Source organism: Podarcis melisellensis (assembly GCF_964234715.1).
Source record: "Podarcis melisellensis genome assembly, chromosome: 7".
NCBI lineage: Eukaryota > Metazoa > Chordata > Lepidosauria > Squamata > Lacertidae > Podarcis > Podarcis melisellensis.
In genome coordinates, this window is record NC_138539.1 from 4,448,470 (window position 1) to 4,474,694 (window position 26,225).

Below are 26,225 nucleotides of genomic sequence, written 5' to 3' on the forward strand. Positions count from 1 at the left end.
ACAAAGTCGTTATGGTGTGACCGCATTTGAGATAATGTGAACCATTCTGTCCCCCTTACCTCAAGGAGGCAATCGTAGAGCTGGAAAAGGTTCAGAAAAGGGGAAACAATTGACAGGATGAACTTATGAGGAAAGGTTACAATATTTGAGCACTTCTAATTTATAGAAAGGGACGTGGGTGGTGCTGTGAGTTAAACCACAGAGCCTAGGACTTGCCGATCAGAAGGTCGGCGGTTCGAATCCCTGCAATGGGGTGAGCTCCCGTTGCTCGGTCCCAGCTCCTGCCAACCTAGCAGTTCAAAAGCACCTCAAAGTGCAAGTAGATAAATAGGTACCACTCAGACAGGAAGGTAAACAGCATTTCTGTGCACTGCTCTGGTTCGCCAGAAGCGGCTTAGTCATGCTGGCCACATGACCAGGAAGTTGTACGCCGGCTCCCTCGGCCAATAACGCAAGATGAGCACCACAACCCCAGAGTCGGCCATGACTGGACCTAATGGTTAGGGGTCCCTTTACCTAATTTATAGAAGAGGCAAGCAAGAGGAGACATGATAAGGGTTTATAAGATGATGCCTGATATGCAGAAAGCAGATAGAGAATTTTCTCTCCCTATCTCATAATACTTCAACTGGTAGACTTTCAACAAAGCTGAATGTTGGAAGAGTCAAGACAGATAAAAGAAACAGCATGTTCATGCAGCACACTGTTAAACTATGGATCTCACTCCCAGAGGCAGCAGTGATGGCAACCAACTTGGATGGCTTGAAAAGAACACCAGACAAATTCATGGAGGAGAAGGTCTCAACTTAGGGCCAGGGCCTTTTCAGTACTGGCCCCGACTTGGTGGAACGCTCTGTCACAGGAGACTAGGGCCCTGCGGGACTTGACATCTTTCTGTAGGGCCTGAAAGACAGAGCTGTTCTGCCTGGCCTTTGGTTTGGACTCAGTCTGACCCTTATGTTGCCCTCCCCTTATGGTTTTGATCTATGGGCTACTTTTAAAATGAGGCTGCATTTTAAATTGCATTTTAACCTGTATTGTAAATTGGGTCGTCCCCCCCCCTTATGTTTTTACTCTAATTTTACTGGTGTTAGCCACCTTGAGCCTGGCTCTGGCCAGGGAGGGCGGGGTATAAATAAAATTTATTGTTGTTGTTGTTGTTATCTGTGACCACTAGCCATGATGGCTATGCTCTGCCTGCATGGTCAGAGGAAGCAATGTTTCTGAACCCCAGTTGCTAGGAATCACACGCGGGGAGACTGCTCTTGTACTGACCTGGTTTGGTTGGAAAATGCGGGCTAATAGTTTTTGAATCGGTGAAAACGTGACTGTTCACTTTCAGTCTATAGGGCTGCAGGTGTCAGGAGTGTGTGCAGGAGCCAGGCCCTGGGACCAGTAGGACTTTGCAGGATTGGGGCCTTTAACCCACAGGTGGCGCTGTGGGTTAAAGCCTCAGCGCCTAGGACTTGCCGATCGAAAGGTCGGCGGTTCGAATCCCTGCGGCGGGGTGCGCTCCCGCTGCTCGGTCCCAGCGCCTGCCAACCTAGCAGTTCGAAAGCACCTCCGGGTGCAAGTAGATAAATAGGGACCGCTTACCAGCGGGAAGGTAAACGGCGTTTCCGTGTGCGGCTCTGGCTCGCCAGATGCAGCTTTGTCACGCTGGCCACGTGACCCGGAAGTGTCTCCGGACAGCGCTGGCCCCTGGCCTCTTAAGTGAGATGGGCGCACAACCCCAGAGTCTGTCAAGACTGGCCCGTATGGGCAGGGGTACCTTTACCTTTACCCTTTAAGTTTGTTCTGAAGAGGCAAGGCATGGCTGCACAGGTGAGGCCGATTGGTAACTCACAGCACCTTGTGGCAAGACCCGGGAAGGGATATAAGGTCAGCATTTCCCTTCGGCTCTTTGCCACAGCAACACATCCCCCTGCCTTGCTGTGTTTGGCTCCTTGACTCCTTGCTTCTTGATCCTGGGACCCCTGGCTTTGTGACTCCTTGCTTCTTGATCTTCAGACCCCTGACTTTGTGACTCCTTGCTTTTTGATCCTTGGACCCTTGACTTCATGACTCTTTGCTTCCTCACCCTTGGCTTCCTGACTCCTGCCTTCTAGTCTCCTGTTCCTGCTCCCACCCCACCATCTTGCCCCCGGTCCCAACGTGCCCAGCCGGGACTTTGATCGCCCATGAACCGGACTGTGACAGTAGCCCTGATGCAAGTTGGTGACCACTTCCACAAGAACCAGGCCTCTATTTAACTGGAGGAAAACGGCATGCCTGGGTTCAGGTCGAGGAGAAAACTGGGTGATGAGCAGAAGGGAGGGAAACCAGGCCTTGCCATGAAGGTAACCTAGATGGCCTTTGTCAGCAGTCAACTTGAAAAGGCTGTGTCTAGAGCTTTGCCTTTCGAACTTCTCTTGGAAACGGAGCACCATCTGCTACACACAATGGGTGGGTGGGAGGGAGGCAGGGAGAGGGAAGAAAGGTCAACTACTCCTCCTCCAGGCAGGAAGCCGAGAGACGACTCTGTTGCCACCACGGGTCCCTGCCATCTTTCGTTCTCCTGATTGTTTCTGTTTATAAATATTAGATGCTGCCATGCAAAGGAGAGAAAGCGCTTAGGGTTGGGCGCGGGGAGCCGTTGAGCTGGAAGAGGAAGTCGGGATTAGGATGGAAAGAGAAAGCTCACCCAGGGCCGGGGACCTCTCCTAACCTTATCACACGAGGAATGCAAAATCCGGTTGGTCACTTTTGCCGCTTGCCACGGGCCTCACTGCAAAGTGTTGTGGCCAACGTGTCGATTCCGCGAACCTTTATTCTTTCTGACAATGGTGATGGCCTGGACAGGACACTTGACCATCACAGGACTCGGCCTGCTTTTGAACTCTCTGGGCAACACGCTCATCAACAGCAGCAAGTTTGGGTTCTGAAAACACATTTTTAAAAATAATCCGGCTCTTTTCCTGTCACACCCAAGGAGCAAGCTCTGTAAATAGGTCTAAACTTCACTTAGAAAAACTAACGCATCAAAAATAAACAAGCAAGCCATCCACTGTCACACGCAATGGTCTCCTTGATTTTTTTTTTTTAAAGAAAGATTTTAATTCTAGGGTAGGGGTGGATGAATAAGTAAGTTTCAATTTTTCTCAGTTTCTCATTTTTCCAATCTTAGATTCCAGTTCCCCATATTTCTATATCATTGCACGTTTCTCGTAATGTACACATCTTTTCAAAGCAATTTCCCCTAATATATATTTTTGCATGTTATTCTCACAAGTATGCTCATTTTTATGCACACTCTACCTTAGCATGTGGGACACGGGTGGCACTGTGGGTTAAACCACAGAGCCTAGGACTTGCCGATCAGAAGGTCGGCGGTTCGAATCCCCGTGACGGGGTGAGCTCCCGTTGCTCTGTCCCTGCTCCTGCCAACCTAGCAGTTCGAAAGCACGTCAAAGTGCAAGTAGATAAATAGGTACCTCTCTGGCGGGAAGGTAAACGGTGTTTCCGTGCGCTGCTCTGGTTCGCCAGAAGCAGCTTAGTCATGCTGGCTGCCTGACCCGGAAGCTGTACGCCGGCTCCCTCGGCCAATAAAGCGAGATGAGCGCCACAACCCCAGAGTCAGCCACAACTGGACCTAACGGTCAGGGGTCCCTTTACCTTTACCTTAGCATGTGCATTTCTGTACAAATTACCCACTGCCTGTAGAACCATGTTGCAAAAACTTGGATGCCCATGTTTTGCTTTGCATACTCCTTTGGGAAGTGTGAATTACTTTTTAAACACCAACTGAATCAAACCCTTAATCCAGGGGGCTGATCCAGGTAATGACCCTACAGGGACTCCTGAAGCAGCCTGAATTATTTCAGTGATGTCTGTGGAGCATTTTGCTTAACATTTAACTCAGACCCAGAGCTCTTCTTGATCTCCAGGGTAGGAGATGCCTACCAGCTCCCCTTTTCAATGTGAAGTCAGGTGAGGACTACTGTTTTTCAGCAGTGCTTGGTGAACCTCTGCATCCTCTTTCCATTAACATTTAATTATCAGTCCGAAAACTCAGGCAATTAACGAGATCTATAAGCAACACAAACAAATGGAATGCGCCACCTCAGCTCACAACGAGGGCCAGGTCCTGAGGAAACCACATTTGCATCCGGTCCACATTAATGCATGTTCTTCTGGAGAGACAATTCTGTTTTCTGGTTAGGAAACATGTGGAGGTCTTCACCGACGCTTGCTAAAAGAAAGGTCACCACATGCATTTCCATATAAAAGCAAAGCAGAGCCTCAACTCTTGCAGAAAGATCAGCTGTTCGGAATAATTCCTTGAGGAGGAGGAGGAGGAGGAGGAGGATGGGAATTCCGGCTGCTAAAGAGCGAAGGCTCCTTATCCTTAGCAGGGCAGACCTTCCTCCCCTAACATTGTTGGTGCAAACTGGTTCATTACTTTAATTCTTATCCCACTCTTCCTCCCCAAAAGAGCCCAGGACCACAAACAAATTGTTGACAATGGCATCAAGAGACAGGCTTGTTTTGTTCACTGATCTGGGCTGCCGTTTCATTGTCCCCGGACTGCCCGAACATGGCCTTGTGGGTCTAAAATAAAAGTTGGTCAGCCCCCTCACTGGCTCTGTGCAAGCAGTCTGCAAAGATCACCTTGCACCTGAAGAAGTTTACCAAAGTCCATCCCATATGGTAAACGTTTGTAATATGGTTCCCTGTGCAAGGCCAAAATTTGGTGCCCCAAAATGGATCATCTCAGTTAAGGATCTTATTCATTTTGGACCTTCTTGGCTTGGCTTCCTGTGTAGGGTAACTGCCCAAACTGCCCTAAATCCAGTGCTGGGTGGATCATGAGACACTGCAAAAATATTAATAGAACTGCAGAGTTAGAAGGGATCATCTAGTCCAGCCCCTTGCCATGAAGGACTAATGTTCCTCTTTTTGCTGGACTGCAGAAGTTTTTTTCAGCCTGAAGGCCACATCTGTTTCATGGAAACCCCCTGGGGCTTACGTGGCAGTGGTGGGAAGGACCAGAAGCAGAAAGTGGGCAAAGCCTTATAAGGCTATATCACAGGTACGCTGGTCCCCAGTTGCTCAGGGCTTTATATACTAAGGTAAAAGTAAAGGACCCCTGTGTCAGGAGTGTGTGCAGAAGCTGGGCCCTGTGACCAGTAGGGCTTCACAGGACTGGGGCCTTCCTAAGTTTGTTCTGGAGAGACAAGGCGTGGCCGCAGAGGTGAGGCCACTTGGTAACTCACAACACCTGGTGGCAAGAGCCGGGAAGGGATATAAGGTCAGCATTTCCCTTCAGCTCTTTGACACAGCAACACGTTTCCTGCCTTGCTGCATTTGGCTTCTTGCTTCCTGGTCCTCGGCTTCTTGATTCCTTGCTTCTCAACCCTCGGACCACTGACTTTGTGACTTCCTGATTCCTAGCCCTCGGACCCCTGGCTTCTGGACTCTCGTTCCTGCTCCCACCCTACCATCTTGCCCCCGGTCCCGATGTCCTCAGCTGGGACTTCGATCGCCCGTAGACTGGACCATGACACCCTGGATGGTTAAGTCCAGTCAAAGGCGACTATGGGGTGGCGACGCTCATCTCACTTTCAGGCCGAGGGAGCCAGCGTTTGTCCACATACAGCTTTCCAGGTCATGTGGCCAGCAGGACTAAACCTCTTCTGGTGCAACAGAACACCATGACGGAAACCAGAGCGCACAGAAATGTTGTTTACCTTCCTGCCACAGCAGTACCTATTTATCTACTTGCACTGGTATGCTTTCAAATTGTTAGGTTAGCAGGAGCTGGGACAGAGCAACGGGAGCTCACTCCATTGCAGGGATTTGAACTGCCGACCTTCTGATCAAAGCCATTTTTCACCTTCTCACCCCTTGCTTTTTCCTGTAAGACCTATTGCAGTTGTTAAGAGTCGTCAACAGGCTCATCACAGCTATCTGCCAATCACCCATTCCCACCACCCTTCTGAGTAATACCCCTCCCCACCTTCTCACTATATAGAAGGGTCTGGAAACTTCTGTTTCAGTGTATCTGAAGAAGTGTGCATGCATACGAAAGCTCATACCAAGAACTAACTTAGTTGGTCTTTAAGGTGCTACTGGAAGGATTTTGTTTTGTTTTGACTATGGCAGACCAACACGGCTACCTATCTGTAACTGGACCTTCTGATCAGTAAGCCCAAGAGGCTTGGTGGTTTAGACACCTATATAATATAGTAGCACCTTGAGCCTGGCCTGGCAGCAAATCTGCAACCAGTGCTGATCTCTGAGCCACAGGTGTTAAATGCTGACAAGCAATCGTACTGCTGCATTCTGCACCAACTCCAGCTTACGGATCAGGAGCAAGGGTAGCTCTGCAAGGAGCGCCTTGCCGTAATCCAGTCACAGAGTAACCAGCGCGCGAACTGCCGTGCCCCCATTCCATCCATCTTGCAAATGTTGACTGAGGAAGCACATTAGCTCTTTCACTTCCCAGCTCCCTCCCCCCACTCTTCCAAGAGCAAACACAAAATGTGTGGAGCCTCTGGCAAGTCCCTTTTATTGTCTAACACAGAGTTCATGCAATAAAGTCCGTTAATTAAAACATGAATATTTAAAATGGCTTTCAAGAGTGGCAGTCTTATCTCACCAGAGGGGGGAGGAGTGAGGTTGGGTGTTAAAAAGGAGGCGAGGGAGAGGGAAATAAGACGGCTGCAATACGCTGGGGAGGGGGCAAGCAGCAGGCTACTTCATTTTTGCAAGAAGATCATTCAATTATTTAATTGTGGAATGAGTGTGGGTTTTATTCTCTCTCTCTCCCTCCCCTCCCCCCCTTTTTCCAAATGGCACTAGATGTTCCATTTGGGGGAGGGAGAGAGGCAGGGGCAGAGGAGGTGGCGAGGGGAGCATGTGGAATTTTAATTAAAATATTTTTTATGGTGGCAGGATTATCATATTCAACCGAGTGGCACTTTCAACGCTGCATAGGGGTCTACAGGACTGGTGTGCTCAGATAGCAGAGCCGGCATGGATTACGAACAGAGGCAACCACCGCTTCTTCCACGTTGCTCAAGAAAGCATGCACAGAGTTGTCACTTTAGCCTCACAACAACCCTGGGAGGTAGGCTGAGCTGAGGGGAAAGCAGCTTGCCCACATGAGCTGCACAGGCGAGGAGGAATCTAAGCAAAGCACTCTCTCTAATTAGAAGCTAGACCTGTTAGTAGGGGTGCGTGGAGAAATTTGATTCCGTTCACATGCAAAGAGGAAACTAGCTTATTTGCAATTATTTGTGCAAATAGAAGCACAACCACTTTTTCACTTCCCAGAATTTTGCAATGCCTATTGGCCAATCAAGAAATGAATACAGAAAATGCACATACTAGGATAAAAAGCAGAGATATCACCTTGCCGACAAAAGTCCGTATAGTTAAAGCTATGGTTTTCCCAGTAGTGATGTATGGAAGTGAGAGCTGGACCATAAAGAAGGCTGATCGCCGGAGAATGGATGCTTTTGAATTCTGGTGCTGGAAGAGACTCTTGAGAGTCCCATGGACTGCAAGAAGATCCAACCTCTCCATTCTGAAGGAAATCAGCCCTGAGTGCTCCCTGAAAGGACAGATCCTGAAGCTGAGGCTCCAAGACTTTGGCCCCCTCAGGAGAAGAGAAGACTCCCTGGAAAAGACCCTGATGTTGGGAAAGATGGAGGGCACAGGGAGAAGGGGACGACAGAGGACGAGATGGTGGGACAGTGTTCTCGAAGCTACCAGCATGAGTTTGACCAAACTGCAGGAGGCAGTGGAAGACAGGAGTGCCTGGCGTGCTCTGGTCCATGGGGTCATGAAGAGTTGGACATGATTAAACGACTAAACAACAACAAGGATAAAGCATGCACAAAATGCATAGAGATGATGGGAATTGTAGTTAGAATCTAACAGAGGATTCTGTTGCTGAATTAGTCAGACAAGCTATTTTGTAAGATAATGACCATATCTGCCCACTTAAGTCTCCTCATCTGCACCCCAAAAGAATGAGCCAGGGTTGCAAGACCTGCAAGGAAGGGATGGTTCCCTCGTGGGGAACCCTCTCACCTAGCTGCTAGGTTGAAGGACAATAACCAGAGTAGTGTGGTTGAGAGTGAGCAGAAAACAGGCTGGAAGCGGGAGACACAGAGGCATGTTTGATCTGTGCTGGATTCAAAGCTATGACTAATGGAAAAGAAAGATTCGTTGGGGTGTTAATGGTGAAAAATTGTACACTTCACTTGGGAAGACAGGCGAACTAATACCAGTGTACTGGAAGAAGCAAAGATCGCCAGTGTTCTATTCTTTTTTCCCCTTCCTTTTCCTTTTTCTACTCCTTTCTCCCCCCCCCCCTTTTCCCCTTTATATTTTATTGTATTTAGATCAAAGTTTTAGTTTGGATAAAAAAGAGAAAATATATTAAATTTTGTATTTTTCTCTGTAAACCCTTACAAAACTTATTAAAAATAAAAAAAAATAACTATATAGAGACCACTTACAGTCAGTGTAAACAATAATGGACTAGAATGGACCAGATAGTCAGATTCAGCATATTTTGGTGTTGTATGATCCTATATTGAATGCAGGCATAACTATTGGCCATTGTTATGCAGTGGACCCTCTAGTTATGTACCGCTCTGGATACGCAACTTTCGGGTTACGAACGCAGCAAACCCAGAAGTGAATACTTCCGGGTTTCGCTGCACGCGCATGCACAGAAATGCTCAATCTCGCCGTGCACATGCGCAGAAGAGGTGCCTCTGCCTACGGACTTTTGGGGTTGCGGATGGACCCCTGGAACAAATTTAATTTGTATCTCGAGGATCCACTGTATAATAATTGTTTTATGCAGCAGCTGTTTTCAAGTTGCATATTCAGTAAATTTTTGATATTAAAAACCTAGATGGTTTTTGCAAGCCCTGGGTCTAGCATGGCAGGGTTCTCCACCAGTTTGGAATTTATCAGTAATCATTAAAAATAACTGTGCCTTTAAAGCAGAAGGAGAAATAACGAAATAGAAGGTACATTTATCAGCACAACCCTATTACACGTTTCTATTATAAAGCAATTCCTGTAATAAGCCTCTAGCCTAGGTTAGTGGGCATGCAATGGAAGGCTAGGATTTGCAGTGAGAAAAGGAAGGATCTCTGATTCGATATCAGGAAATGAGATAGCAAGGAAAGGTGATGATCAGGGCCTCCTGCCAGCTGTGAGCATGCAAGAATTCTGACCGCACTGGCAGGCCCAGCTTTACTTTGTAAATTTGCCCAGGTCAAAGACCTGGCACTCAGCGCTGGTTTGGACACCAGTTGCCCTGTCAGCTTCCAGCTTGTAAACGGCCAAAGCCCTGTGGATTATTTTGATGACAGCAAACTGGTGGTTCCCAGGGAAGATGGACTGAAGTTCTGTGGATGCTATTCTATCCAAGCATTTATGGGAACGCCTGTTGCTTGGAGCTGCCCAAGAACAAAAGCTCAAAGTGAGGATCTGCAAGACTTATCCTGGCTAGAGGGTAGAGGATGTTAGACTTCCTGCTCCATGATTGCAGTCATGGGATTGTTGTCTTTCACATGACGGTATATGTTTTGACTCCACAGAGTGGGAAGTGACGGAGACAGGATGTTTGTGTTACTGTGTTCCATGAAGTGGGACTGTTGTCCTTTGTTTTTTCTCTTTGCTGTCTGATGCTAGAGAGGGAGCCATGTTGCAGAGCTCAGTGTGTGTTTATATGTAAATAAAGTAGATTAGCCAAAATGCTGAGTTCCTGAGGTCTGTTACGCAAGCTGCGCATACTCTGCAGATCCTTAAGTGTGCCGGTGTCTGTTGGCATCAATCGCTGTGATGTTCGGGCAGAAGAAAGCTTGTGAAGCTCCCGAACGATCGACCAGGAGGGAGAGAACATGCCAGTCAGGCATGTGTCTCTGCCAGGGTCCTACTCGAGTGTAGGATGAGCTCCTGACAGAGGAGGCCAGCCTGGAAGCCACAAGGAAGTGGATGATTTCTAGTGGGGTCATCGGACACAGGGCATAACTGAATTCTGAACCAAAGGAAGCAAACTCATTCACACCACTCTTGTTGCTTCGAGCAGGGGGTTGGGTTAGATGACCCTTTGGGTCCATCCAACCCTACAATTCTATGATTCTATCATACACACACACACACACACACACACACACACACACACACACACACTTTTTTTTTCAAATTAAATTTTTACAATCACAAACATACAACACAGACCATAAAAACAAGATTCCACAGAATCTCCTGGACTTCCCTTCTTCCCTTTGTGGGTTCTATCATTAATCATTTCCTCCTGCATCTTTTATAATAATCCAGATCTTTTACATCTCTATTATATCCAAAATTCGCCTTTAAACTACAAGTGTTATTCCAATCCTACTAGCGATTTTAACTGTTTACAATGGTTTTTCAGATAAATTATAAATTTCCCCCATTCCTTATTGAAATTTTGGTCTTCCTGACTTCTGATTCTTTCGGTCATTTTTGCCATTTCATCATAATCCATCAACTTAATCTGCCATTCTTCTCTGGTTGGGACTTGGTCCTCTTTCCATCTCTGGTAGAATTCTATGATTCCATCTTAACTCTGTTCACTGTCCTCTCATCTCACTCTTCATCCAGAAGCCTCCTGCACACATATGGTGGATCAGGAGAGGGGAACCTTTATTCAGCCCACAGGCTGTATTGCCCTCTAGGCAACCTTAGGGGAGTGTGTCACATGACATGGATGGGAGGAGCCAGAGGCAGAACTGAGCAAACAATGAATGCTTATCAAAAGCCACCCAACAGTCTGGGTGAGGGAGTTGTGGGCTGGTTGGGAGGTATAGGTGAGCAAAACCAGCAGACAAAACAAAAAAAAAATTCCTTCCAGTAGCACCTTAAAGACCAACTAAGTCAGTTCTTGGTATGAGCTTTCGTGTGTGCATGCACACGAAAGCTCATACCAAGAACTGACTTAGTTGGTCTTTAAGGTGCTACTGGAAGGAATTTTTTTTTGTTTTGACTATGGCAGACCAACACGGCTACCTATCTGTAACTAAAACCAGCAGAGGCAGCAGTCCCTAGTCCTACATAAGAAAAAACAACAAACCCACTAGATCAAGACAAAACGCCAACTAATAACTCCATCGTTCTGTTCTCACATTCGCCAACCAGATCCCTGCGGGGAATGCAAGTACAAGAGCTTTCTCCCCATCGGCAATTCCCAGTATTCAGAGGCATACTGCCTCCAACAGTGGAGGGCGAATACAGTGGTACCTCCGGTTGCAGACGGGATCCATTCCGGAGCTCCGGTCGGATCCTGAGGTTTCTGCAACCGGAGGGACCGCTTCTGCGCACGCACGCGTGACAGTAGAGCACCATCTTGGGTTTCTTTAAGATGGCTTCACTTGGTGGTTGTCAGGATGCTGTCAGCGGCTCCTGACTGGTTGCCCAGGAAAGTATAAATTCAATAAGCACACAAGACGTAACCAGCTGTACGTTTGAAAAAATAATATATACTATTCATTGTATTGAATTGTAAATTTCAACAGAAGTAGCTCATAAAGTTCAATGAAAAAAGTAGAAAATGCAGTGGATCAGTTCATTCTCTAATCAGTTTATGCATAAGGTCCATATATGTGAAAGTGTCTATTCCACCTGTCTGTTCATAGAGTCCAATAATCCACAGAATCCTTTCACAGAGTCTAAGACAAGGATTTCTGGAATATTAGCCTTGTTTCACCGCCCTAAGCTTCATCAGTAGAACAAACTCTCGGCAATGCAAATAAATACAATATTGTAATCTCACACATTTTTACAGCAAAAATAATATAAACACCGTCAACAACCATACATACCATATATGATATCTATCACAGAACAGTGGATCTTATAGCATAGTAGTAGCTGCTGTAAGCAGCAACTTTTGCAGAGTGGATATATATGGACAAGCACAATATTGATTCGAGTTGTTTTGCGCAGGAAAGTATAAAAACAAGGGAAAGTTTCTTATGGTCCTTTCAAACTTTACAGAGAGAGGCCCAGCCTCTGGGATGATGGCGTCCTGAGTGAATCTCCACCCCCGTCTCTCTCACTTCCTCATTCGTCATCATCATCACCTCCTCTACGAGTGCCACTAAGTGCCCTCTGAGCTCTTTGATCTCCTACTTTTAAGGCTCGCTGGGTGCATGAAGACAGAGGGCCTGGAATGCTTTCTAATGACAATGTGTCAGCTGGGTGTTGTTCTGGGTCTCCCATTATTTCCCAGCTTTCCCCCTCATCTGCCTCTGAGCTGCGACCTCCCTCAAAACCCTGTTGCAAATCTATACTGTCTTCCTCTTCCTCCTCCCTGGAAGGGTCAGATTGGGGAGGCGGTCTCCCCCATCCCTCCTCTGCCCAGCCTCTGACAGTATCCACTGATAGTCTAATCCACTAAAAAGAGTTAGGGTTAGTTCTGACCACTTTGATCTGCAGAACTGACACTGTTACAGGTCCCACAAAATACCTGCTCTGCGTTTGTAAGAACTTGATCTTTAGGTGTGGCGGCAATGAAACTTCGGAACTCCCTGCCTATTGATATCAGGCAGGCGCCTCCAGTGTGCTCTTTTTGGCATCTGCTAAAAACATTTTTGTTCAGGTGAGCCTAACCAGATGTTCAGAAAGTTTGTGGCAAGTTTTAATCTGTTTTTAGTGTCTTCCCAGCTTAACGTTTTGTTGTTAATTGTTATTAATTCTTCTTATTGGCAATTTTACTGGGTCCCCCCTTTTTTTGTAGACCACCTTGAGGTTTCCTTTTACAATCAAGCATTGTACAGTCATACCTCATGTTATGTCCGCTTCATGTTATGTTCTTTCAGGTTACGTCCCGCGGCAACCTGGAAGTACTGGAAAGGGTTATTGCAGAGTTTTGCCGCTTGTGTATGCGCAGAAGCGGTGAATCGCAACCCACGCCTGTGCAGATGCACCGCTGTGGGTTGCGCTCGTTTCATGTTGCGAACGGGCCTCCAGAATGGATCCCTTTCACAATCTGAGGTACCTCTGTATACGTTTTATGAAATAAATCAGTACTTTCCAGTCAATTTTTGTTCACTTAGCCATCCCTTCTCTCCCTCTAACTCTATTCTCCTTGATCATGCCTTCTTTTTTAATTTTTTTGGGGGATACTTATGGATAATTGCCCACTCCTGTCTTTCTGATGATGGTACATTGGTAAGTTCCCAAGCACACCAGCTGAGCCAAATCAGGTTGCGTTATTGCTAACTTGGTAGCCATCCATACCCCAAGCCAGTAAGCGTTCATTTAGCTGGATGGGTCATGTGGGGGCCACAAAGACTATCTTACTTAATGAAGTGTGCTACCATGCAGAATTGCTATGGCATGATTTTGAATTCTGAGCAAAACACAGAGGCTCGGCAACGTATATGTAATTGCGGCATGCAGCGTTTAGAGCATGTCCCATCCCATTAGGGCTGCATTAGGAAGCCATTAAGACTTAGAATGCTGATGAGCAGGATATGTAAATAGGTCGGGCCCGTGTCCTGCACATAAAAACTAAAAATAAGGTCTGTGGGCAGTCCCTTTTGGATTAATGAATCAGAGCACTGTGGGGGCTCAATGCAGCATCACCTGGGTAAACAGAGACACCACAGTCCACATGGATTGATTTCCCCCATAGTTAGGAGAAGCTACCTGATTTGTGCCTTTCAAGCCAATACACAACCCAAGACAAAACTGTCCTTTGAAAGCCACACTTCTTCAGATTTTGTAATTCAGCTCTTCCAGCAAGTAACGTGCTCAAAAGTTCCTATATTAGGGGAAAGCTGTGCATGAGAATGTGTACATTAGTGAAAATGACGTGCAAAAATGCATCAAAATAGGGGAAATGCAAAAAAAATGTGCATATTGGGCAAAAGAGCATACGCAAATGTGTGTATTAGGAGAAATTCACACTAACATGAATCCTCATAAGGGCTTTTTGAGAACATTAAACAACCGCTCTAAAGTATACCTGAAGGAGCGTCTCCACCCCCATCATTCTGCCCGGACACTGAGGTCCAGCACTGAGGGCCTTCTGGCGGTTCCCTCCCTGCGAGAAGCCAAGTTACAGGGAACCAGGAAGAGGGCCTTCTCAGTAGTGGCGCCCGCCCTGTGAAACGCCCTCCCACCAGATGTCAAAGAGAAAAACAAATACCAGACTTTTAGAAGACATCTGAAGGCAGCCCTGTTTTGGGAAGCTTTTAATGTTTAATAGACTATTGTATTTTAATATTCTGTTGGAAGCCGCCCAGAGTGGCTGGGGAAACCCAGCCAGATGGGCGGGGTATAAATAATAAATTATTATTATTATTACTGTGCACTGATTTCTCTCCACTCTCATTTCCACCCCGGTATTCTGCTGCAAAAGCACCTTGGAGGAATTGTCTCCATTGCCCGAGTCTGAGAGGGTGTTAAATAACACTGAACTTGGAAAGAATGACACCAAACTGAGCAGTTAAGCTGTTTGCCGTGGCGCTGCTCATTAAATTACACATAAAAGTCCCCTCAGCAATAATGGAAGTAGTTGCCTGTAAAACTCCCTTGCGAAACTGGATGTAAATTCCACCTCTCGTCTCTGTGAAGCACCAATGGGACAGTCGGCAGGTAACTGCTGATATTTCCGCATTGTTATCATGTTCATAAGCTATTGAGCAGGGAACAGAAGCAAGGCCTTTCGTTTTCCTCCTTCCTGCCTCCTCCTTTATATCATATAAAAAGGAAATACGTTTTATTAAAATGCTGGAAAGGCAGCTCAGATTGGAAAAGCTTGTGCCTTCTCTCACCGTGCCCACGTTATCATAATGCAATTATTTACTGCGTATGCTCATTGTAGACCAGGCATGAGGAACCTGTGGCCCTCTCAGGCCTGGCCAAATTTGTCATTTTCAGTTTCAGCTGCTCGTTTTTCCAATCTGAGCTTTAGTTCCCCACATTTCCACATCCGTTTCTGAGGGTTTTCCTTTTTTTAATCATACGCGTGAAGATTCGTCAGATTTTTACTGCAAATTTCTCCCAATATACACATCTGTATGCAATTCTCCTTAATGTACACATTTTTCCGAAGCAAGTCTCCCTAATAGGGCTTGTTTTGTATGCTAGTTTCACTGTTTTCATGTGTGGGTGTGTATGCACACACACATCACCCCAGCCTATGTAGTTATGTCCACATTACTTGGCCAGAGACTTCGCTGCAAAAATTCAGAGAGGTGCAAATTTTGAAGGAGGGATGTGCTTCAGTCCGTGTACCATTGAGTTGAGTTCACCTTTCAATGTGGACTGAATTGAAACCTTGTCTCTAGGAGAATGGGATGAGTGAGCAGTATTAGGGCAGGTGGGCTACTTGAGGTGGGCTGTGTCCCAATTAGTTTCTCTACTCAACAAGTTAAGCAGCCCAAAATATGGGAATGTAAGAGGTTGACTTGTGCAAAGTCGGGTCATTGGCCTATCTAGTTGAGTGTTGTCTACACTGATTGAAAGTGGCTCTCCATTCTCTTCAAACAGGGTTCTTTCCCAACCCTACCTGGAAATGGCAGGGACTGAGCTCAGGAGCTTCAGCTTGCAATGCATGTTGTCAACCACTGATTCCTCTAAAATAAAATAATAATAATAATTTATTATTTATACCCCGCCCTTCTGGCTGGGTTTCCCCAGCCACTCTGGGTGGCTCCCAACAGAACATTAAAAACACGATAAAAGATCAAACATTAAAAACTTTCCTAAACAGGGCTGCCTTCAGATGTCTTCTAAAAGTCAGATAGTTGTTTATTTCCTTGACATATGATGGGAAGGCATTCCACAGGGCAAGAGCCACTACCGAGGAGGCCCTCTGCCTGGTTCCCTGTAACTTGGCTTCCTGCAGCGAGGGAACCGGCAGAAGGCCCTCGGCACTGGACTTCAGTGTCTAGGCAGAATGAGGGAGGTGGAGATGCTCCTTCAGGTATACTAGGCCAAGGCTATTTAGGGCTTTAAAGGTCAGCACCAACACTTTGAATTGTGCTCAGAACCATACTGGGAGCCAGTGTAGGTCTTTCAGGACCGGTGTTATGTGGTCTCGGTGGTCATTCAGAGTCTAATGGTAGGATAGTTCCTCCAGAATAATTAAGATGGACTTCAACGTTGAGATACCCTGTGTACATAGGAAACCTAAGGAGATGCCATACATGAGTCAGGACATGGGTACATCCATTTCACTGCTATCTACACTGACTGGCAGTTATTCTCCAGAATCTCTCCCATCCCCACCAGGAGATGCTAGAGCAGGTATAAGCAAAACTCACTCTTTAATGCGGAATTGGAACAAACAGCAATCTGAGTTTCCTGCAGATTGCTGTATTCTCCGATTTAGTGGTAAAGATGATGTTTTTAAAGAAAGATGAGACTACAATTTTGAGACTACAATTTTGAAACTACAATTCCCATCATGCCTGACCACTGATCCTGTTAGCTAGGAATGACGGGAGTTGTAGTCCCAAAACGTCTGGCGGGCCGAGTTTGCCTATGCCTGCGATAGAGACTGAAACTGGGACAGGAAGCAGAAGAAGGAGACGGGAACAGGAACAGAGATAGGAAACAGGAATCAGAAGTTCATCTCGCTCAGGATTATCCACAACGCAGCTCTCTGAGGTTTCTTCTCTAACCCTGGTGGTTGCCATGGTTCAAATCTAGGACTTTCTGCGGGCACAGATGAGCACAGACACTCTGATCGCGTGCTCTGGTTGTAAAGGGAGCTTGGAGCTGCCTGCTAAGGTTTCAGAATGTTGAGGAAGAGCTAGCTAGAGAATAGGGGATTTATCTTTCCCTCCCAATACTGCAAGCCTCACACCAACCCCATGCAAAATATATGAGAGCAGTTCTGGCATCTGGCAGGGCAGAGTCCCCTGGCTTCCGAGCCTTCTGCTGCATCTGGACTGCGCTCGGATAATGGCTTGTTTTACTGACACTCTGCGGAGAGCCCGGCCACCCCGCTCCCGACGCACCATCTGCTTTCAGATCCAGAGACGGGAGACAAGGAAGGGGGCACATGGAAAAGAAAGCACAGCCCTCCCAGCTTCCGTATTCACACCCCAGGGATTCCTTAATACAGATCCTTCTATATCCAGGGCTGTGTCGTTTGACATTCTTTCTCGGCTTGATCTATTTTAGCGGTTCCCAAACTTTTTGGGCTACTGCTGCTTTGGTTCCGTAAACTCATCCCCAGTGCTCCCTGCCCTACCAGCTTAAAAGCATCCTTCAGAACAGCAGCTTGCACAACCAAGTATGATAACAACATGATAAAATTCGAAAGAGCAACAATTAATTGCACGTATATTCAAAACCCGGTTAAAACTTTTTAGTTGAATTAATTCAAGAAAATTGATGAATTTGACCCAATGATGCCAGCTTTCAAAGTCTGACCGTTACCTCCAGACCCCAACTGCCACCCCCTGCCTCTTAACAACCCACTGTGTAATTCCAATGAATGATATATATTGTGGACCCTTTGCCTTACGATGCACTCACAAAAACACTTCCTGCTTTAATTTGTTTTAGCATTGTAACTTCCCAGCCCCCTCGATTTTACTGTTCTACCTTTTCGTAAAACGCTTGGAGGTTTTCAACGATCAAGAGGTGCATAAATTTTACGAAACAAATAAATGAGGTAAACATGGAGGGCCAGCAACTGCAGAAAAGACTCACCCAGGTGCATATTTCCAAAATGTACATATGTGTAATACCTTTCAATGCCAGTTGCTGGAAACCACAAGAGGGGAGAGTGTTCCTCTTGTGCTTGGGTTTCCCACAGGCATTTGGGTGGCCACTGAGAAGTAGATAATGAAATAGATTAGCCATTGGGCCTGATCCAGGAGGTTCAGAAGGAGACAAGCAGCGGTGCAGGTTGATCCATTGCAGAAAGGGGGACACCCCCGGCCAACCTCAATCTGTCCACAGCCAGCCTCCACCTGCCTGTCTTCCTTCCTACAACAACCAGTCGAGGGGGTGGCACTGTCAATCAGCTGTCCCCTCCTTGGTCTCAGGGCTCATTCATACTCAGCTCTTGTGTAGCACTTTCTAGGTCTGGGTTTCCCAAACTTGGGGTCTCCAGCTGTTTTTGGACTACAACTCCCATCATCCCTAGCTAGCAGGACCAGTGGTCGGGAATGATGGGAACTGTAGACCCAAGTTTGGGAAATACCACTTTAAAGTGCTGTGTCCGAGCTTCCCCCTGTGAAAACTCACTCTTTAACGTGGAATTGGAAAAAACAGCAATCTGAGTTTCCTGCACATGGCTGTTTTCTCCGATTTAGCAGTAAAGATGAGTTTTTTGTGGGGAAAGTGCCCACGAAAAATGAAAAAATGGCCCAGATACAGTGGACCTGTGCTTGGAAATGTGCCACAAAACGTGGTCTGGATGAGCTCTTTGTGTTGCACTTGTAGAAATCAGTGGGGTGGGGGGAGGTGAAGCTAGACTTTGCTGCCTGCCCCTGTCATTGCTCTCCACCAATTTTTGGCCTCTCTGCCTTCTACCCTACATGTCCCAATAGGCATCAGCCCCCCACTGCCATACAGTTTTCCTGCTAGTGGTACTTAAGTACAGAGAGAGTTTTGCCTACCATTGGCTCTGGCTGCACCTCTCATTGACTCTGGCGCCACCTAGTGTTGGGCTCCCTGCCCTCCACCCTATCAAAAAGCTGTCGTTTTCAGACAACAGATTTGTTTTTAAGTCCTTAAAAAGGTAAAGGGAGCTCTGACCATTAGGTCCACTTGTGGCAGACTCTGGGGTTGTAGCGCTCATCTCGCCTTATTTGCCAAGGGAGCCGGCGTACAGCTTCCGGGTATGTGGCCAGCGTGACTAAGCCACTTCTGGCAAACCAGAGCAGCGCACGGAAACACTGTTTACCTTCCCGCTGGAGCGATACCTATTTATCTACTTGCACTTTGACGTGCTAGGTTGGCAGGAGCAGGGACAGAGCAACGGGAGCTCACCCCATTGTGGGGATTCAAACTGCTGACCTTCTGATCAGCAAGTCCTAGGCTCTGTGGTTTAACCCACAGTGCCACCCACATCCCACTTTTTAAGTCCTTAGGGCCCACCCAAAAGATAAAGGGGAGGGCTGGGGACATGCTGGGGCAACTGAGAAGGAGGAAACCGCCTTACACACAGACAAGGCAATTTCAGCTCCTCTTCCTGCTTCCAGCAGCTAAAACTTACATCCCATCAACTTGCTATTTCTGTGTTAATAACATGCTGTTGTGATGTCACTGCAAAAATCCACAAAGCCTTTTAAAGCATCTCAACAGATAATGGCCGGCCAAGCAGCTCTCCAGGCTACTGTTTATCTCTCAGATAAGCTCCATGTACAGCCAAAAGTCAACATCTCTGCTAACTGAGAGAGGCACACCAGGCCCCACCATCTCCCGGAGCCAACAGCAGCCTCCCTAAAGGGCCTTCTCATCCATTCAAACAAACACCACCTGCTGCTTTTGTGTACTGCAGGCACAAAAACATTTACCCCCAAAGCTGGCATCAAGTCCTGCCTTAAGCTCTGGAAGAGACCTGAGCCAGCACAGAGGCAGTCAGAACATCCTGTTAGAGAGATGCTACCGTGGAGCAGCAGCTAAAGTGAGATTAGGATGCTCAGGAAAAGACTTTGCTAGGAGGGGGGAGAGAGAGAGAGAGAGAAAGAAAGAGAGAGGAGTTGTAGGATTCTCTGTTGGAAGGAGATTCAGTCCAACAAGGAGGATAATGCATAAAGTTTTGCTTTGGGTTCATTTTTGGAGGGTTTTTAAAAAATGGTTTTTAAATAATTTAACTGTATTTAATTTGTTGTTGATGGGAGATGTGTCTGGGAAGAGAGGAGCTGACGAGAGCAGAACAGGGCGAGGGCTAGGGCTAGGGTTAGTGTTAGGATTAGGGCTATTGTTACGGTTAGGGCTAGGGTTAGTTCTAGGGCAAGGTTAGGGCTAGGGCTTGGGTTAGGGTTAGGGTTAGGGCGACGGCGAGGGCGAGGGCTAAGGCTAGGGTGAGGGCTAGGGCTAGGGTTGGGGCTAGGGTTGAGGCTAGGGCTAGGGCTAGGGCTAGGGCTAGGGCTTCGGTTAGGGCTAGGGCTAGGGTTAGTGTTAGGATTAGGGCTATTGTTACGGTTAGGGCTAGGGTTAGTTCTAGGGCAAGGTTAGGGCTAGGGTTAGGGCAAGGTTAGGGCTAGGGCTAGGGCTAGGGTTAGGGTTAGGGTTAGGGTTAGGGTTAGGGTTAGGGTTAGGGTTAGGGTTAGGGTTAGGGTTAGGGCTAGGCTAGGCTAGGCTAGGCTAGGGCTAGGGCTAGGGTTGGGGCTAGGTCTAGGGTTAGGGTTAGGGTTAGGGCTAGGGCTAGGGCTAGGGTTGGGGCTAGGGCTAGGGCTAGGGCTAGGGCTAGGGCTTCGGTTAGGGCTAGGGCTAGGGTTAGTGTTAGGATTAGGGCTATTGTTACGGTTAGGGCTAGGGTTAGTTCTAGGGCAGGGTTAGGGCTAGGGTTAGGGCAAGGTTAGGGCTAGGGCTAGGGCTAGGGCTAGGGCTAGGGCTAGGGTTAGGGTTAGGGTTAGGGTTAGGGCTAGGGTTAGGGTTAGGGCTAGGGCTAGGGCTAGGGCTAGGGCTAGGGCTAGGGCTAGGGCTAGGCTAGGCTAGGGCTAGGGCTAGGGTTGGGGCTAGGGTTAGGGTTAGGGTTAGGGTTAGGGCTAGGGCTAGGGCTAGGGCTAGGGCCAGGGTTGGGATTGGGGTTGGGGTTAGGGCTAGGGTTGGGGTTAGGGTTAGGGCTAGGGCTAGGGTTACAGTTAGGCTAGGGGTGGGGGTTGGGACTAGGGCTAGGGCTAGGGTTAGGGCTAGAACAATGGTTAAGGGTAGGAGGAGGTACAGTGGGGGGGGGGCAGGCCAGATAAGGGGCACACAACACAGGCAGTTGGTGACTGTGCCACATGCCAACTCCTCCTCCAAACTGGGGGATTTCAGTTGTCCTGTCAGCCAGTCCTTAGGTTTGCAGCTGCTTTTGCTGAATGCCAGGTTGGCTCTGAGTAAGACCTCTCTCATCCACAATCCAGTTATGGAGGAAGAGGCTGATCTGGTCTATATCAGTGAGACCAGGGTGGGTGAGCAGAGGAGAGTTGGTCTCACCCAGCTGTGCCCACCTGAGTACTCGGTGCAGTATCAGAGTAGACCTGAGGTTCGGGGACGGGACCCTCTCCAAGCTCTCTGTCCAGTTGGGGAAGGATCTAGGGTGTGTGTTCCTGGCATTGGGCATTTGAGACAGATATGGGGTTCTGCTGGCATTACTGCCCAGCAGTCTCCCTGCCTGAACTGCCTGAGCTGGTCTCAGAAGCAGTGCTGAGGACTCCCAGATAGCTGGTTTTGAGGGACGTCAACATCCATGCCCAGGTGACTGGCTCTGTGTTGGCTAAAGACTCCATGTTTGCCATGATGATCATGGGGCTGTCCAGACCCAGATCCGTGATCATCCTCAGAGGCCCTTCTTCATGTGCATCCTCCATGAGAGGAGAGGATGGCAACACGAGAACAGGGCTTTTATATGGTGGCTCCCCACTTATGGAATGCTCTCCACCAGGACGGCTAACCTGGTGTCTTCATTTCATATATTTAGGCTCCATGCAAAAATATTCCTCTTCTCCCAGGCCTTTGGCTATTTAAGCTATTTATGGCCTTTTAAAGGGATGTGGGTGGCGCTGTGGGTTAAACCACAGAGCCTAGGGCTTGCCGATCAGAAGGTCGGCGGTTCGAATCCCTGCGACGGGGTGAGCTCCCGTTGCTTGGTCCCTGCTCCTGCCAACCCAGCAGTTTGAAAGCACATCAAAGTGGTAGATAAATAGGTGCCGCTCTCTCAGGAAGGTAAACAGCGTTTCCGTGCGCTGTTCTGGTTCGCCAGAAGTGGCTTAGTCATGCTGGCCACATGACCTGGAAGCTGTATGCTGGCTCCCTCAGCCAATAAAGCGAGATGAGCACCGCAACCCCAGAGTCAGTCACAACTGGACCTAATGGTCAGGGGTCCCTTTACCTTTATAGCCTTTTAAACTGGTGGACGTTGGTTTTGTTAGTTATTATTAGTTAGTTACTTTTACAGAAGCAAAATGGCATCACTTAGGCCATGGGTAGGCAAACTAAGGCCCAGGGGCCGGATCCTTCCCAATTGCTATCTAAATCCAGCCAACAGATGGTCCAGGAATCAGTGTGTTTTTACACGAGTAGAATGTGTCCTTTTATTTAAAATGCATCTCTGGGTTATTTGTGGGACATAGGAATTCATTCACCCCCCCCGAAAAAAATATAGTCTGTCCCCCCCACAAGCTCTGAGGGGCAGTGGACCAGCCCCCTGATGAAAAAGTTTGCTGACCCCTGATATAGCATAAGGTTACCAGATTTTTTTACAGTGACACTTATTGTTTGCTAAGTACATGTGAATGCTGAGAAACCTGTAAATCCGCGGACTGTCCCCAGGAAACGGGGGCGTCTGGTAACCTTAATATAGAAGAATGCATAAAATGTGGAAATCCTGCATGGAAGATGGCATGGGAGGCAATACATACTAAACTCAGTGGGGAAAAAATAAAATGAATTCTATATTTTTGGTTTTGGAATTTAAATCCTCCCCCTCACTAGAGTAGTAGCAATAGCTTAAAATGTAAAGACTTCAGTGCTGAAACACCCAAATCTAGATCACCCACCCAGCAAGCTGCAAAGCTCATTTGGTGCGTCTTCTGGGCAAATCCAATCTTTCTTTCCAAAACATTAACACAGCTGGAGTAGGCTCTCATGGGATTGTGTTGCCCTATTCAGCTGCCTAATTGGCGTCTATGGTTTGGCCAGCCCTGAGACCATAGGCAAATTTATAGCAGCCATTTATAATGGCATGTCTGCAAAGCAAGAGTTAACCCATTTCGGAGATCTGATTTTCTGTAGGAGCTAAGACAGCTGTCGCCAACCAAGTGCCTTCCAGATGTTTGGGACTTCAACTTCCATCAGCCCCAGCCAGCATGCCTGGAGGACACATCTGGAGGACTGAGTTAGCAAAAGCTGAACCAATGGTTGTTCTTAGTAGTAGTAGTTATTAATTAATTGAATTTGTTACTTGCTTTTTCAGGCCAAGGCAACTCAAAGCGACTCACGAAAACAAGCAAAACACCCGCATACATACATTAAAACCAAGTAATGAATAAAAACAGTTTTTTAAGGCATCTCTCCCACTCTAAAAGGCCACGTATATTTAAAGGCTGAAGGCCTGGTTAATGAGGAATTATTTTGCTTGGCGACTAAAGATGTATAACAATATTGCCAGGGGAGCAACCATGGAAAAGGCATGCTGCTTAACTTCCTTATAATTCTTAATAGCCCTAACTCCAACCCCCAAAGACAGACAGCAAAATTACTTTCAAACTGGAATCCAGTTTTTGATGTCCTCAACGACGGCAAGCCAAGATCACTTTAAATCAAAGCAAATTGAAGCTGTGGTATTGACTGTGCCAATCAATGAATGGATGGAAGGAAGGGGGGAGATGTTCCCCTGTACCTGAGCCATAAGTTCTGATCAATTTCTGCACCGCTGAGCATCGGGACGACATCACTTACCCAAGAAATCCAGCCCACTGCTGTCCTTTGGGCTGCTCACACAGTTCTCCAAGTAAATCCCATCTTTGAAACAATCGTCCCTCTTTTTGGTGAAGCCCAGGATATCGCTGGGCTGGTCTAGCACCTCTCCGCTGGAGCAAGCGCAGGGGGTCTGCATTATGCCACAGGGGTGGGAGCTGCTGCTGGTGGTCAAACAAGTATCCAACCATTTGCACAGCATCTGGCAGGCAGCCTTGCTGGGGCTTCTGTTGCCGACCACCAGGTATTCCACCGAGAAATCCCTTTCCTGGACCTTGGCCGGCTTCCACCGGACATGCCCGCTTTCTAAGGCGGACGCGGTCTGCTTCATCTGGAGGAACTGCTTGCTGGACTGGAGGAAGGCATAGCGGGTGGAGCTGTCGCAGAGGTTCAGCACATCGTCAAAGCTCTCCATGCCCAAGTACGTCCTCGTGGACTCCAAGAAGGAGTCAAACTGGTAGGTCCGTATCTGCTGGTGGTCGCATCCACCGGTGGGCTTCAAGACCTTCATGTACAAGGTGTACCTCCTGGGGTCGGGGTTCTGGATAATCCAAGAGCAGCGGGAAGAGTTTAACGGGAAGACGGCAAACGAGGAGAAATAGCCAAAGAACTTGCCCTGGACCAGAGTGGTGCACGAAGATTGCCCAAGGTCGAGCGCCACTACGGTCCACACAAAGAAAAGTGGCAATAACAAAAGCAGGTTCAAGGTATATCCAGTGCTCCTCCTCATCCTAGGTCCCTCGTCCTTTGGAACTCAAAGCAATGGCCAGGCAGAAGGCAGATCTTGGACATAACAGGAGGAAATGAGAGAGTTCTCGCCCCGGGCTCTACATGAGATCAATCCAGCCGTCCCATGTTTGGATTCGGGCTCCTCCTTGTGGCCGAGGCAAGCAAGACCTGGGGAAGAGAAGGAGAGAGAAACACGCTCCGTTAATTCCAGGTTGCAAGGCTGTGAAACACAGCGATGTCCAGGCTTTCCTTGAGAGAGGATCTAGCAGGGCACCGATGTCTCCACAAGGCCATCTGGAGGCTCTGTCTGGCAGATCAAAGACGCATCTGCATGTGGCAGGCACTCCCCCTCCCAAATCCACAAGACGCGCATGACACAAGCAACTGTCTTCATTTTGGGATTTTCTTTTTTGCTGAGAAGTGAAAGCCAACTTCTCTCCCCACCCCCCCCACCCCCACGTCTTTTAAATGCTGGCACAGAACTTCTCCTCAGCCCTGCCTGTGGAGAGACACAAAAAGCTCCAATTGGACAGCCAGCCCCCTTCCGAGCACACACTCCGTACGGACTATATATATATATATATATATATATATATATATATATATATACCATCAAACACACACTGTCCTTCCCAGTTCACAATCCCCGAGACACTGAAAGTGCTGTGGAGGAATACGGGTTAGCTGTGAACTAGAATTTGGCACGGTTCACTACAACAACGTAGGATGGATCAGAAGCCCTCGGAAAACAGAAAGGTTTGTGCTGAAAAGACCACAACGCACCCCTGCCTTAAAACCTGGGAAGACATCTTCCATAATTGGGCTGCCATGGTTTAGAAGGGCCTAGTTTTACTGAGCTGTTTCATGTATTCACTGAATTTGCAGCTTTTGAAAACAAAGCACAAATGTGCTTTAAAAAAACACACAAAAAAACGACAACAACAACCAAAGTTCCACAACATGGGATTTGTTTCCTGTGCCTCATTATCTCTACTCACACCCTACACCAGCTCATCTCTCGTGCTCGGGTTAAATGTCTGTGATGATGAACATGGGTTTCCCTGCACTAACTTCAAAAGCGTTTCTTTGCAGTGTGCGTATACACGGAGGGTGTATAAGAATTTAATAGATTGCATTGAAATCCATCAGGCAGTGTGATTATCAGGGGAGGGGGGGTGCAAAGGGTTAGCTGGGGGTACTGGAGGCACAGATGGCTATCGGGCTTGGAAAAGCTGGTATCACTGGATCTAGTTCATCAATTTTGTTAAAATAATTAAGCTAAATACAGTGGACGCTCGGGTTGCGAACATGATCCGTGCGGGATGCACGTTCGCAACCCGCAGTGTTCACAACCTGCAGCAGCGCACGTGCGGGTTGCGATTCAGCACTTCTGCACATGCGCAAAAAGCACGATTTAGTGCTTCTGCGCATGCGCGACCGCCGAAACCTGGAAGTAACCCGTTCCGGTTCTTCTGGGTTTCGGCATCCGTAACCTGAAAAAACGCAACTTGTATCCTGAGGTATGCCTGCAAATGTATTTGGACTTTGAAAAAATGCAGTTAATTCTTACTGTTTTAATTCTATTGGGTTGTGACCCTCCTTAGTGGCTTTTGAAATCCACTATTCCAAACAACATTTTTTTAAAGCCTGGGTGAGTGTCTGGAACCAAATGGGTCGTTGACCCAAAAAAGTTGGGGAAGCACTGGTTTGGACAACAATGGTCAAAGTGGAACGTAGATCTGGTTTAATGAGCTTTGGGAGGACTTTCTGTAGCACCAACTTCTTCCTTACTATCAGAGTGAAGGTAAATATTTACTTTGAGCATTGTTTTCTCAGGGTATTCT

General features: G+C 47.5%; 1 protein-coding gene across 3 annotated transcripts in view; it reads right to left on the reverse strand.

Annotated features, from left to right (window-relative positions):
* ADGRB1 (adhesion G protein-coupled receptor B1) overlaps positions 1–26,225 on the reverse strand; it is a 393,844-nt gene that overhangs the window by 251,984 nt on the left and 115,635 nt on the right. For all 3 annotated transcript variants that reach the window (XM_081918643.1, XM_081918644.1, XM_081918645.1), the window contains exon 2: positions 23,635–24,549. In XM_081918643.1, the coding sequence (XP_081774769.1) occupies positions 23,635–24,382 (748 nt within the window). In that variant the 5' untranslated portion in view covers positions 24,383–24,549. The remainder of the gene's footprint in view (positions 1–23,634; positions 24,550–26,225) is intronic.